Below are 14,665 nucleotides of genomic sequence, written 5' to 3' on the forward strand. Positions count from 1 at the left end.
AATCCTGGCATGGTTGCTGGACACAGATTCTCACCTCTCACAATCTCCTGTTTGAAAGCCTCGGTCGTATTTCTTGCCCTGATCATTTGTAACCTCGTTTTACAGGGGAGGACACGAAACAAAACTGGTGCAGACCACTGACCTGTGAGAAACGGTTGCCAGCCCGGTCTCTGTGGAAGAAATGCAAAGTTCTGGTGTAAATGTCGGTGCTGCTGCTGGTAGAGTGTCGAGGTTCAGCGTGTGGAAAGTGTGTTGACTGGTTCCAGACTCAGAGAGGTCACAGCGTCTGCGTTACTTGTTCTGGATTCGACTGACATTGCACCCTGGAGGAGAACAGAGAAGCACGTAACGCAGAGAAACCATGCAAGTGTGAGGACTGTGGGAAGGGATTCAGTTACCCGTACCAACTGGAAACTCACCGGCGGACCCACACGGGGGAGAGGCCGTTCACCTGCTCCGTGTGCGGGAAGGGATTTGCCCAGTCGTCCCACCTGCTAACGCACCGGCGGGTTCACACGGGGGAGAGGCCGTTCACCTGCTCCGTGTGCGGGAAGGGCTTCACCCACTCGTCCCCTCTCCGGACGCACCAGCTGATTCACACCGGGGAGAAGCCGTTCAAATGCTCGGACTGCGCGGACGGCTTCAAGAGCTCGGCCGAGCTGGTGAGGCACCGGCGGGTCCACACCGGGGAGAGGCCGTTCACCTGCTCGCTGTGCAGGAAGGGCTTCAGCCAGTCGTCCGACCTGCTGACGCACCGCCGGGTCCACACCGGCGAGAGGCCGTTCACCTGCTCCGTCTGCGAGAAAGGCTTCACCCTGGTCGGCAATCTGCTGAGGCACCAGCGGGTCCACACCGGCGAGAGGCCGTACATCTGCAGCGTCTGCAGGAAGGGGTTCACCCAACACTCCAGCCTGCTGACCCACCAGCGGCTTCACACGGGGGAGCGGCCCTTCACCTGCGCTGTGTGCGGGGAGGGATTCACTCAGTCGTCCAACCTCCTGACACACCAGAGAGTTCACATGTGACTGCGGGAGATGGCCGTTGTATTTAAGACAGAACCACGTTCATTCTGTTACGTGGACTTCACTTCCAATGTTAATTCACCAATCTAAACTGGAATAGGGTTTAATGCTGAATGTACATGGTCAATAAATGAGCAGGGTTTTAAACACGTCGTCACGCTGCGTGACGTGAAAGCAAAGGAGAACAGTGATCTGATGCAGCATAAAGAAAACAATTAAAAAACACAGTAAATTTAAATTCAAAAGCAAAATCCCACAAAACACAATGTATAGCTGGTTGTCCATTTCTCCAGTGATGTGGATGGAGTGGAGCTGAGGTGGGTGGCTGGGTGGAGGTGTTGCTTGGGGGAACTAACTGTTTTTGAGTCTGGTGGTCCTGGCGTTAATGCCTGCACAGCCTCGTCCCTGATGGGAGTGAGACAAGCAGACCTTGATCGGGGACTCAGCAGGTCGGGCAGCGTCCATTGAAACGAGCCATCAACGTTTCAGGCCAAGGCCTTTGTCCAGGCGACCTGAAGTAGAGTCCCGGCCCGAAACGATGACTGCTGGTTTTGACGGGTGCTGCCCGACCTGCTGAGTTCATCCAGCTTGTTTGTACGTCTTGATTTCACCACAGCATCTGCAGTGTACTTTGTATTTACTAGTCCTTGATCAAGGCGGGTGGGATCATTCATGAGATTGCCGGCCCTTTTCCTGGCATCTTTATAGGTCCGTGCCCTCTGTGACGGGTAGGACGGTGTCGGTGTAGGTGTCCGTGCCCTCTGTGACGGGTAGGACGGTGTCGGTGTAGGTGTCCGTGCCCTCTGTGACGGGTAGGACGGTGTCGGTGTACGTGTCCGTGCCCTCTGTGACGGGTAGGACGGTGTCGGTGTAGGTGTCCGTGCCCTCTGTGACGGGTAGGACGGTGTCGGTGTACGTGTCCGTGCCCTTTGTGACGGGTAGGACAGTGTCGGTGTAGGTGTCCGTGCCCTCTGTGACGGGTAGGACGGTGTCGGTGTACGTGTCCGTGCCCTTTCTGACGTGTAGGACGGTGTCGGTGTAGGTGTCCGTGCCCTCTGTGACGTGTAGGACGGTGTCGGTGTAGGTGTCCGTGCCCTCTGTGACGGGTAGGACGGTGTCGGTGTACGTGTCCGTGCCCTCTGTGACGGGTAGGACGGTGTCGGTGTAGGTGTCCGTGCCAGGTGTGACGGGTAGGACGGTGTCGGTGTAGGTGACCGTGCCCTCTGTGACGGGTAGGACGGTGTCGGTGTAGGTGTCCGTGCCCTCTGTGACGGGTAGGACGGTGTCGGTGTACGTGTCCGTGCCCTTTGTGACGGGTAGGACGGTGTCGGTGTAGGTGTCCGTGCCCTCTGTGACGGGTAGGACGGTGTCGGTGTAGGTGTCCGTGCCCCTCGTGACGGGTAGGACGGTGTCGGTGTAGGTGTCCGTGCCCTCTGTGACGGGTAGGGCGGTGTCGGTGTAGGTGCCCGTGCCCTCTGTGACGGGTAGGACGGTGTCGGTGTAGGTGCCCGTGCCCTTTGTGACGGGTAGGACGGTGTCGGTGTACGTGTCCGTGCCCTCTGTGCCGGATAGGACGGTGTCGGTGTAGGTGTCCGTGCCCTCTGTGACGGGTAGGACGGTGTCGGTGTAGGTGTCCGTGCCCTCTGTGACGGGTAGGACGGTGTCGGTGTAGGTGTCCGTGCCCTTTGTGACGGGTAGGACGGTGTCGGTGTACGTGTCCGTGCCCTCTGTGACGGGTAGGACGGTGTCGGTGTACGTGTCCGTGCCCTCTGTGACGGGTAGGACGGTGTCGGTGTAGGTGTCCGTGCCCTTTGTGACGGGTAGGACGGTGTCGGTATACGTGTCCGTGCCCTTTGTGACGTGTAGGACGGTGTCGGTGTAGGTGTCCGTGCCCTCTGTGACGGGTAGGACAGTGTCGGTGTAGGTGTCCGTGCCCTCTGTGACGGGTAGGACGGTGTCGGTGTAGGTGTCCGTGCCCTTTGTGACGGGTAGGACGGTGTCGGTGTACGTGTCCGTGCCCTCTGTGACGGGTAGGACGGTGTCGGTGTACGTGTCCGTGCCCTCTGTGACGGGTAGGACGGTGTCGGTGTAGGTGTCCGTGCCCTTTGTGACGGGTAGGACGGTGTCGGTATACGTGTCCGTGCCCTTTGTGACGTGTAGGACGGTGTCGGTGTAGGTGTCCGTGCCCTCTGTGACGGATAGGACGGTGTCGGTGTAGGTGTCCGTGCCCTCTGTGACGGGTAGGACGGTGTCGGTATACGTGTCCGTGCCCTCTGTGACGGGTAGGACGGTGTCGGTATACGTGTCCGTGCCCTCTGTGACGGGTAGGACGGTGTCGGTGTACGTGTCCGTGCCCTCTGTGACGGGTAGGACGGTGTCGGTGTAGGTGTCTGTGCCCTCTGTGACGGGTAGGACGGTGTCGGTGTAGGTGTCTGTGCCCTCTATGACGGGTAGGACGGTGTCGGTGTGGGTGTCCGTGCCCTCTGTGATGGGTAGGACGGTGTCGGTGTACGTGTCCGTGCCCTCTGTGACTGGTAGGACGGTGTCGGTGTAGGTGTCTGTGCCCTCTATGACGGGTAGGACGGTGTCGGTGTGGGTGTCCGTGCCCTCTGTGATGGGTAGGACGGTGTCGGTGTACGTGTCCGTGCCCTCTGTGATGGGTAGGACGGTGTCGGTGTACGTGTCCGTGCCCTCTGTGATGGGTAGGACGGTGTCGGTGTACGTGTCCGTGCCCTCTGTGACTGGTAGGACGGTGTTGGTGTAGGTGACCGTGCCCTCTGTGACGGGTAGGACGGTGTCGGTGTACGTGTCCGTGCCCTCTGTGACGGGTAGGACGGTGTCGGTGTAGGTGTCCGTGCCCTCTGTGACGGGTAGGACGGTGTCGGTGTAGGTGTCCGTGCCCTCTGTGACGGGTAGGACGGTGGCGGTGTAGGTGCCCGTGCCCTCTGTGACGGGTAGGACGGTGTCGGTGTAGGTGCCCGTGCCCTCTGTGACGGGTAGGACGGTGTCGGTGTAGGTGTCCGTGCCCTCTGTGACGGGTAGGACGGTATCGGTGTAGGTGACTGTGCCCTCTGTGACGGGTAGGACGGTGTCGGTGTAGGTGTCCGTGCCCTCTGTGACGGGTAGGACGGTGTCGGTGTACGTGTCCATGCCCTCTGTGACGGGTAGGACGGTGTCGGTGTACGTGTCCGTGCCCTCTGTGACGGGTATGACGCTGTCGGTGTACGTGTCCGTGCCCTCTGTGACGGGAAGGACGGTGTCGGTGTAAGTGTCCGTGCCCTCTGTGACGGGTAGGACGGTGTCGGTGTAGGTGTCCGTGCCCTCTGTGACGGGTAGGACGGTGTCGGTGTAAGTGTCCGTGCCCTCTTTGCCGGGTAGGACGGTGTCGGTGTAGGTGTCCGTGCCCTCTGTGACGGGTAGGACGGTGTCGGTGTAGGTGTCCGTGCCATCTGTGACGGGTAGGACGGTGTCGGTGTAGGTGTCCGTGCCCTCTGTGACGGGTAGGACGGTGTCGGTGTAGGTGTCCGTGCACTCTGTGACGGGTAGGACGGTGTCGGTGTAGGTGTCCGTGCCCTCTGTGACGGGTAGGACGGTGTCGGTGTAGGTGTCCGTGCCCTCTGTTACGGGTAGGACGGTGACGGTGTAGGTGTCCGTGCCCTCTGTGACGGGTAGGACGGTGTCGGTGTAGGTGTCCGTGCCCTCTGTGACGGGTAGGACGGTGTTGGTGTAGGTGTCCGTACCCTCTGTGACGGGTAGGACGGTGTCGGTGTACGTGTCCGTGCCCTCTGTGACGGGTAGGACGGTGTCGGTGTACGTGTCCGTGCCATCTGTGACGGGTAGGACGGTGTCGGTGTAGGTGACCGTGCCATCTGTGACGGGTAGGACGGTGTCGGTGTAGGTGACCGTGCCCTCTGTGACGGGTAGGACGGTGTCGGTGTAGGTGTCCGTGCCCTCTGTGACGGGTAGGACGGTGTCGGTGTAGGTGTCCGTGCCCTCTGTGACGGGTAGGACGGTGTCAGTGTACGTGTCCGTGCCCTCTGTGACGGGTAGGACGGTGTCGGTGTACGTGTCCGTGCCCTCTGTGACGGTTAGGATGGTGTCGGTGTAGGTGTCCGTGCCCTCTGTGACGGGTAGGACGGTGTCGGTGTAGGTGTCCGTGCCCTCTGTGACGGGTAGGACGGTGTCGGTGTAGGTGACCGTCCCCTCTGTGCCGGGTAGGACGGTGTCGGTGTACGTGTCCATGCCCTCTGTGACGGGTAGGACGGTGTCGGTGTACGTGTCCGTGCCCTCTGTGACGGGTAGGACGGTGTCGGTGTACGTGTCCGTGCCCTCTGTGACGGGTAGGACGGTGTCGGTGTAGGTGTCCGTGCCCTCTGTGACGGGTAGGACGGTGTCGGTGTAGGTGTCCGTGCCCTCTGTGACGGGTAGGACGGTGTCGGTGTACGTGTCCGTGCCCTCTGTGACGGGTAGGACGGTGTCGGTGTAGGTGTCTGTGCCCTCTGTGACGGGTAGGACAGTGTCGGTGTAGGTGACCGTCCCCTCTGTGACGGGTAGGACGGTGTTGGTGTACGTGTCCATGCCCTCTGTGACGGGTAGGACGGTCGGTGTAGGTGTCCGTGCCCTCTGTGACGGGTAGGACGGTGTCGGTGTACCTGTCCGTGCCCACTGTGACGGGTAGGACGGTGTCGGTGTAGGTGTCCGTGCCCTCTGTGACGGGTAGGACGGTGTCGGTATATGTGTCCGTGCCCTCTGTGACGGGTAGGACGGTGTCGGTGTAGGTGTCCGTGCCCTCTGTGACGGGTAGGACGGTGTCGGTGTACGTGTCCGTGCCCTCTGTGACGGGTAGGACGGTGTCGGTGTAGGTGTCCGTGCCCTCTGTGACGGGTAGGACGGTGTCGGTGTACGTGTCCGTGCCCTTTCTGACGTGTAGGACGGTGTCGGTGTAGGTGTCCGTGCCCTCTGTGACGTGTAGGACGGTGTCGGTGTAGGTGTCCGTGCCCTCTGTGACGGGTAGGACGGTGTCGGTGTACGTCTCCGTGCCCTCTGTGACGGGTAGGACGGTGTCGGTGTAGGTGTCCGTGCCCTCTGTGACGGGTAGGACGGTGTCGGTGTACGTGTCCGTGCCCTCTGTGACGGGTAGGACGGTGTCGGTGTAGGTGACCGTGCCCTCTGTGACGGGTAGGACGGTGTTGGTGTACGTGTCCGTGCCCTCTGTGACGGGTAGGACGGTGTCGGTGTACGTGTCCGTGCCCTCTGTGACGGGTAGGACGGTGTCGGTGTAGGTGTCCGTGCCCTCTGTGACGGGTAGGACGGTGTCGGTGTAGGTGTCCGTGCCCTTCGTGACGGGTAGGACGGTGTCGGTGTAGGTGTCCGTGCCAGGTGTGACGGGTAGGACGGTGTCGGTGTAGGTGACCGTGCCCTCTGTGACGGGTAGGACGGTGTTGGTGTAGGTGTCCGTGCCCTCTGTGACGGGTAGGACTGTGTCGGTGTAGGTGTCTGTGCCCTTTGTGACAGGTAGGACGGTGTCGGTGTAGGTGTCTGTGCCCTCTGTGACGGGTAGGACGGTGTCGGTGTAGGTGTCCGTGCCCTCTATGACGGGTAGGACGGTGTCGGTGTGGGTGTCCGTGCCCTCTGTGACGGGTAGGACGGTGTCGGTGTAGGTGTCCGTGCCCTCTGTGACGGGTAGGACGGTGTCGGTGTAGGTGTCCGTGCCCTCTGTGACGGGTAGGACGGTGTCGGTGTAGGTGTCCGTGCCCTCTGTGACGGGTAGGACGGTGTCGGTGTAGGTGTCCGTGCCCTTTGTGACGGGTAGGACGGTGTCGGTGTAGGTGTCCGTGCCCTTTGTGACGGGTAGGACGGTGTCGGTATACGTGTCCGTGCCCTTTGTGACGTGTAGGACGGTGTCGGTGTAGGTGTCCGTGCCCTCTGTGACGGGTAGGACGGTGTCGGTGTAAGTGTCCGTGCCCTCTGTGACGGGTAGGACGGTGTCGGTGTAGGTGTCCGTGCCCTCTGTGACGGGTAGGACGGTGTCGGTGTACGTGTCCGTGCCCTCTGTGACGGGTAGGACGGTGTCGGTGTAGGTGTCTGTGCCCTCTATGACGGGTAGGACGGTGTCGGTGTGGGTGTCCGTGCCCTCTGTGACGGGTAGGACGGTGTCGGTGTACGTGTCCGTGCCCTCTGTGACTGGTAGGACGGTGTTGGTGTAGGTGACCCTGCCCTCTGTGACGGGTAGGACGGTGTTGGTGTAGGTGACCGTGCCCTCTGTGACGGGTAGGACGGTGTCGGTGTACCTGTCCGTGCCCTCTGTGACGGGTAGGACGGTGTCGGTGTACGTGTCCGTGCCCTCTGTGACGGGTAGGACGGTGTCGCTGTACCTGTCCGTGCCCTCTGTGACGGGTAGGACGGTGTCGGTGTAGGTGTCCGTGCCCTCTGTGAAGGGTAGGACGGTGTCGGTGTAGGTGTCCGTGCCCTCTGTGACGGGTAGGACGGTGTCGGTGTAGGTGTCCGTGCCCTCTGTGCCGGGTAGGACGGTGTCGGTGTAGGTGTCCGTGCCCTCTGTGACGGGTAGGACGGTGTCGGTGTAGGTGTCCGTGCCCTCTGTGACGGGTAGGACGGTGTCGGTGTAGGTGTCCGTGCCCTCTGTGACGGGTAGGACGGTGTTGGTGTAGGTGTCCGTGCCCTCTGTGACGGGTAGGACGGTGTTGGTGTAGGTGTCCGTGCCCTCTGTGACGGGTAGGACGGTGTCGGTGTACGTGTCCGTGCCATCTGTGACGGGTAGGACGGTGTCGGTGTACGTGTCCGTGCCCTCTGTGACGGGTAGGACGGTGTCGGTGTACGTGTCCGTGCCATCTGTGACGGGTAGGACGGTGTCGGTGTAGGTGTCCGTGCCCTCTGTGACGGATAGGACGGTGTCGGTGTACGTGTCCGTGCCCTCTGTCACGGGTAGGACGGTGTCGGTGTAGCTGTCCGTGCCCTCTGTGACGGGTAGGACTGTGTTGGTGTACGTCTCCGTGCCCTCTGTGACGGGTAGGACGGTGTCGGTGTAGGTGTCCGTGCCCTTTGTGACGGGTAGGACGGTGTCGGTATACGTGTCCGTGCCCTTTGTGACGGGTAGGACGGTGTCGGTATACGTGTCCGTGCCCTTTGTGACGTGTAGGACGGTGTCGGTGTAGGTGTCCGTGCCCTCTGTGACGGGTAGGACGGTGTCGGTGTACGTGTCCGTGCCCTCTGTGACGGGTAGGACGGTGTCGCTGTACCTGTCCGTGCCCTCTGTGACGGGTAGGACGGTGTCGGTGTAGGTGTCCGTGCCCTCTGTGAAGGGTAGGACGGTGTCGGTGTAGGTGTCCGTGCCCTCTGTGACGGGTAGGACGGTGTCGGTGTAGGTGTCCGTGCCCTCTGTGCCGGGTAGGACGGTGTCGGTGTAGGTGTCCGTGCCCTCTGTGACGGGTAGGACGGTGTCGGTGTAGGTGTCCGTGCCCTCTGTGACGGGTAGGACGGTGTCGGTGTAGGTGTCCGTGCCCTCTGTGACGGGTAGGACGGTGTCGGTGTAGGTGTCCGTGCCCTCTGTGACGGGTAGGACGGTGTCGGTGTAGGTGTCCGTGCCCTCTGTGACGGGTAGGACGGTGTCGGTGTACCTGTCCGTGCCCTCTGTGACGGGTAGGACGGTGTCGGTGTACGTGTCCGTGCCCTCTGTGACGGGTAGGACGGTGTCGCTGTACCTGTCCGTGCCCTCTGTGACGGGTAGGACGGTGTCGGTGTAGGTGTCCGTGCCCTCTGTGAAGGGTAGGACGGTGTCGGTGTAGGTGTCCGTGCCCTCTGTGACGGGTAGGACGGTGTCGGTGTAGGTGTCCGTGCCCTCTGTGCCGGGTAGGACGGTGTCGGTGTAGGTGTCCGTGCCCTCTGTGACGGGTAGGACGGTGTCGGTGTAGGTGTCCGTGCCCTCTGTGACGGGTAGGACGGTGTCGGTGTAGGTGTCCGTGCCCTCTGTGACGGGTAGGACGGTGTCGGTGTAGGTGTCCGTGCCCTCTGTGACGGGTAGGACGGTGTCGGTGTAGGTGTCCGTGCCCTCTGTGACAGGTAGGACGGTGTCGGTGTAGGTGTCCGTGCCCTCTGTGACGGGTAGGACGGTGTTGGTGTAGGTGTCCGTGCCCTCTGTGACGGGTAGGACGGTGTCGGTGTACGTGTCCGTGCCATCTGTGACGGGTAGGACGGTGTCGGTGTACGTGTCCGTGCCCTCTGTGACGGGTAGGACGGTGTCGGTGTACGTGTCCGTGCCATCTGTGACGGGTAGGACGGTGTCGGTGTAGGTGTCCGTGCCCTCTGTGACGGATAGGACGGTGTCGGTGTACGTGTCCGTGCCCTCTGTCACGGGTAGGACGGTGTCGGTGTAGCTGTCCGTGCCCTCTGTGACGGGTAGGACTGTGTTGGTGTACGTCTCCGTGCCCTCTGTGACGGGTAGGACGGTGTCGGTGTAGGTGTCCGTGCCCTTTGTGACGGGTAGGACGGTGTCGGTATACGTGTCCGTGCCCTTTGTGACGGGTAGGACGGTGTCGGTATACGTGTCCGTGCCCTTTGTGACGTGTAGGACGGTGTCGGTGTAGGTGTCCGTGCCCTCTGTGACGGGTAGGACGGTGTCGGTGTACGTGTCCGTGCCCTCTGTGACGGGTAGGACGGTGTCGCTGTACCTGTCCGTGCCCTCTGTGACGGGTAGGACGGTGTCGGTGTAGGTGTCCGTGCCCTCTGTGAAGGGTAGGACGGTGTCGGTGTAGGTGTCCGTGCCCTCTGTGACGGGTAGGACGGTGTCGGTGTAGGTGTCCGTGCCCTCTGTGCCGGGTAGGACGGTGTCGGTGTAGGTGTCCGTGCCCTCTGTGACGGGTAGGACGGTGTCGGTGTAGGTGTCCGTGCCCTCTGTGACGGATAGGACGGTGTCGGTGTAGGTGTCCGTGCCCTCTGTGACGGGTAGGACGGTGTCGGTGTAGGTGTCCGTGCCCTCTGTGACGGGTAGGACGGTGTCGGTGTAGGTGTCCGTGCCCTCTGTGACGGGTAGGACGGTGTCGGTGTACGTGTCCGTGCCCTCTGTGACGGGTAGGACGGTGTCGCTGTACCTGTCCGTGCCCTCTGTGACGGGTAGGACGGTGTCGGTGTAGGTGTCCGTGCCCTCTGTGAAGGGTAGGACGGTGTCGGTGTAGGTGTCCGTGCCCTCTGTGACGGGTAGGACGGTGTCGGTGTAGGTGTCCGTGCCCTCTGTGCCGGGTAGGACGGTGTCGGTGTAGGTGTCCGTGCCCTCTGTGACGGGTAGGACGGTGTCGGTGTAGGTGTCCGTGCCCTCTGTGACGGGTAGGACGGTGTCGGTGTAGGTGTCCGTGCCCTCTGTGACGGGTAGGACGGTGTCGGTGTAGGTGTCCGTGCCCTCTGTGACGGGTAGGACGGTGTCGGTGTAGGTGTCCGTGCCCTCTGTGACGGGTAGGACGGTGTCGGTGTACCTGTCCGTGCCCTCTGTGACGGGTAGGACGGTGTCGGTGTACGTGTCCGTGCCCTCTGTGACGGGTAGGACGGTGTCGCTGTACCTGTCCGTGCCCTCTGTGACGGGTAGGACGGTGTCGGTGTAGGTGTCCGTGCCCTCTGTGAAGGGTAGGACGGTGTCGGTGTAGGTGTCCGTGCCCTCTGTGACGGGTAGGACGGTGTCGGTGTAGGTGTCCGTGCCCTCTGTGCCGGGTAGGACGGTGTCGGTGTAGGTGTCCGTGCCCTCTGTGACGGGTAGGACGGTGTCGGTGTAGGTGTCCGTGCCCTCTGTGACGGGTAGGACGGTGTCGGTGTAGGTGTCCGTGCCCTCTGTGACGGGTAGGACGGTGTCGGTGTAGGTGTCCGTGCCCTCTGTGACGGGTAGGACGGTGTCGGTGTAGGTGTCCGTGCCCTCTGTGACGGGTAGGACGGTGTCGGTGTAGGTGTCCGTGCCCTCTGTGACGGGTAGGACGGTGTTGGTGTAGGTGTCCGTGCCCTCTGTGACGGGTAGGACGGTGTCGGTGTACGTGTCCGTGCCATCTGTGACGGGTAGGACGGTGTCGGTGTACGTGTCCGTGCCCTCTGTGACGGGTAGGACGGTGTCGGTGTACGTGTCCGTGCCATCTGTGACGGGTAGGACGGTGTCGGTGTAGGTGTCCGTGCCCTCTGTGACGGATAGGACGGTGTCGGTGTACGTGTCCGTGCCCTCTGTCACGGGTAGGACGGTGTCGGTGTAGCTGTCCGTGCCCTCTGTGACGGGTAGGACTGTGTTGGTGTACGTCTCCGTGCCCTCTGTGACGGGTAGGACGGTGTCGGTGTAGGTGTCCGTGCCCTTTGTGACGGGTAGGACGGTGTCGGTATACGTGTCCGTGCCCTTTGTGACGGTTAGGACGGTGTCGGTATACGTGTCCGTGCCCTTTGTGACGTGTAGGACGGTGTCGGTGTAGGTGTCCGTGCCCTCTGTGACGGGTAGGACGGTGTCGGTGTACGTGTCCGTGCCCTCTGTGACGGGTAGGACGGTGTCGCTGTACCTGTCCGTGCCCTCTGTGACGGGTAGGACGGTGTCGGTGTAGGTGTCCGTGCCCTCTGTGAAGGGTAGGACGGTGTCGGTGTAGGTGTCCGTGCCCTCTGTGACGGGTAGGACGGTGTCGGTGTAGGTGTCCGTGCCCTCTGTGCCGGGTAGGACGGTGTCGGTGTAGGTGTCCGTGCCCTCTGTGACGGGTAGGACGGTGTCGGTGTAGGTGTCCGTGCCCTCTGTGACGGATAGGACGGTGTCGGTGTAGGTGTCCGTGCCCTCTGTGACGGGTAGGACGGTGTCGGTGTAGGTGTCCGTGCCCTCTGTGACGGGTAGGACGGTGTCGGTGTAGGTGTCCGTGCCCTCTGTGACGGGTAGGACGGTGTCGGTGTAGGTGTCCGTGCCCTCTGTGACGGGTAGGACGGTGTTGGTGTAGGTGTCCGTGCCCTCTGTGACGGGTAGGACGGTGTCGGTGTACGTGTCCGTGCCATCTGTGACGGGTAGGACGGTGTCGGTGTACGTGTCCGTGCCCTCTGTGACGGGTAGGACGGTGTCGGTGTACGTGTCCGTGCCATCTGTGACGGGTAGGACGGTGTCGGTGTAGGTGTCCGTGCCCTCTGTGACGGATAGGACGGTGTCGGTGTACGTGTCCGTGCCCTCTGTCACGGGTAGGACGGTGACGGTGTAGGTGTCCTTGCCCTCTGTGACAGGTAGGACTGTGTTGGTGTACGTCTCCGTGCCCTCTGTGACGGGTGGGACGGTGTCGGTGTAGGTGTCCGTGCCCTCTGTGACGGGTTGGACGGTGTCGGTGTAGGTGTCCGTGCCCTCTGTGACGGGTAGGACGGTGTCGGTGTACGTGTCCGTGCCCTCTGTGACGGATAGGACGGTGTCGGTGTACGTGTCCGTGCCCTTTGTGACGGGTAGGACGGTGTCGGTGTAGGTGTCCGTGCCCTCTGTGACGGGTAGGACGGTGTCGGTATAGGTGTCCGTGCCCTTTGTGACGGGTAGGACGGTGTCAGTGTACGTGTCCGAGCCCTTTGTGACGGGTAGGACGGTGTCGGTGTAGGTGTCCGTGCCCTCTGTGACGGGTAGGACGGTGTCGGTGTAGGTGTCCGTGCCCTCTGTGACGGGTAGGACGGTGTCGGTGTAGGTGTCCGTGCCCTTTGTGACGGGTAGGACGGTGTCGGTGTAGGTGTCCGTGCCCTCTGTGACGGGTAGGACTGTGTTGGTGTACGTCTCCGTGCCCTCTGTGACGGGTAGGACGGTGTCCGTGTAGGTGTCCGTGCCCTCTGTGACGGGTAGGACGGTGTCGGTGTAGGTGTCCGTGCCCTCTGTGACGGGTAGGACGGTGTCGGTGTAGCTGTCCGTGCCCTCTGTGACGGGTAGGACGGTGTCGGAGTAGGTGTCCGTGCCCTCTGTGACGGGTAGGACGGTGTCGGTGTAGGTGTCCGTGCCCTCTGTGACGGGTAGGACGGTGTCGGTGTAGGTGTCCGTTCCCTGTGTGACGGGTAGGACGGTGTCGGTGTAGGTGTCCGTGCCCTCTGTGACGGGTAGGACGGTGTCGGTGTACGTGTCTGTGCCCTCTGTGACGGGTAGGACGGTGTCGGTGTAGGTGTCCGTGCCCTCTGTGACGGGTAGGACGGTGTCGGTGTACGTGTCCGTGCCCTCTGTGACGGGTAGGACGGTGTCGGTGTACGTGTCCGTGCCCTCTGTGACGGGTAGGACGGTGTCGGTGTAGGTGTCCGTGCCCTCTGTGACGGGTAGGACGGTGTCGGTGTAGGTGTCCGTGCCCTCTGTGACGGGTAGGACGGTGTCGGTGTACGTGTCCGTGCCCTGTGTGACGGGTAGGACGGTGTCGGTGTACGTGTCCGTGCCCTCTGTGACGGGTAGGACGGTGTCGGTGTAGGTGTCCGTGCCCTCTGTGACGGGTAGGACGGTGTCGGTGTACGTGTCCGTGGCCTCTGTGACGGGTAGGACGGTGTCGCTGTAGGTGTCCGTGCCCTCTGTGACGGGTAGGACGGTGTCGGTGTAGGTGTCCGAGCCCTCTGTGACGGGTAGGATGGTGTCGGTGTAGGTGTCCGTGCCCTCTGTGACGGGTAGGACGGTGTCGGTGTAGGTGTCCGAGCCCTCTGTGACGGGTAGGACGGTGTCGGTGTACGTGTCCGTGCCCTCTGTGACGGGTAGGACGGACTCGGTGTAGGTGTCCGTGCCCTCTGTGACGGGTAGGACGGTGTCGGTGTACGTGTCCGTGCCCTCTGTGACGGGTAGGACGGTGTCGGTGTAGGTGTGCGAGCCCTCTGTGACGGGTAGGACGGTGTCGGTGTACGTGTCCGTGCCCTCTGTGACGGGTAGGATGGTGTCGGTGTACGTGTCCGTGCCCTCTGTGACGGGTAGGACGGTGTCGGTGTACGTCTCCGTGCCCTCTGTGACGGGTAGGACGGTGTCGGTGTACGTGTCCGAGCCCTCTGTGACGGGTAGGACGGTGTCGGTGTACGTGTCCGTGCCCTCTGTGACGGGTAGGACGGTGTCGATGTAGGTGTCCGAGCCCTCTGTGACGGGTAGGACGGTGTCGGTGTACGTGTCCGTGCCCTCTGTGACGGGTAGGATGGTGTCGATGTAGGTGTCCGAGCCCTCTGTGACGGGTAGGACGGTGTCGGTGTACGTGTCCGTGCCCTCTGTGACGGGTAGGACGGACTCGGTGTAGGTGTCCGTGCCCTCTGTGACGGGTAGGACGGTGTCGGTGTACGTGTCTGTGCCCTCTGTGACGGGTAGGACGGTGTCGGTGTAGGTGTCCGTGCCCTCTGTGACGGGTAGGACGGTGTCGGTGTACGTGTCCGAGCCCTCTGTGACGGGTAGGACGGTGTCGGTGTACGTGTCCGTGCCCTCTGTGACGGGTAGGACGGTGTCGGTGTAGGTGTCCGTGCCCTCTGTGACGGGTAGGACGGTGTCGGTGTACGTGTCCGTGCCCTCTGTGACGGGTAGGACGGTGTCGGTGTAGGTGTCCGTGCCCTTTGTGACGGGTAGGACGGTGTCGGTGTAGGTGTCCGTGCCCTTTGTGACGGGTAGGACGGTGTCGGTGTACGTGTCCGTGCCCTGTGTGACGGGTAGGACGGTGTCGGTGTAGGTG

The 14,665-nt window shown here is 62.3% G+C and overlaps 1 protein-coding gene across 1 annotated transcript in view; it reads left to right on the forward strand.

The window, feature by feature from the left end:
• Positions 1-317: 317 nt before the first annotated feature.
• The window catches only part of LOC132381655 (zinc finger protein 239-like), a gene marked incomplete at its 5' end in the record, with an annotated part of 82,873 nt that continues 68,525 nt past the window's right edge, over positions 318-14,665 (forward strand). Inside the window, one exon of the mRNA XM_059951256.1 lies at positions 318-1,339. Coding sequence (XP_059807239.1) covers positions 318-1,025 — 708 coding nt within the window. The remainder of the gene's footprint in view (positions 1,340-14,665) is intronic.

The sequence above is a fragment of the Hypanus sabinus genome, chromosome 26 (assembly GCF_030144855.1).
Source record: "Hypanus sabinus isolate sHypSab1 chromosome 26, sHypSab1.hap1, whole genome shotgun sequence".
In the NCBI taxonomy this organism is placed as follows: Eukaryota; Metazoa; Chordata; class Chondrichthyes; order Myliobatiformes; family Dasyatidae; genus Hypanus; species Hypanus sabinus.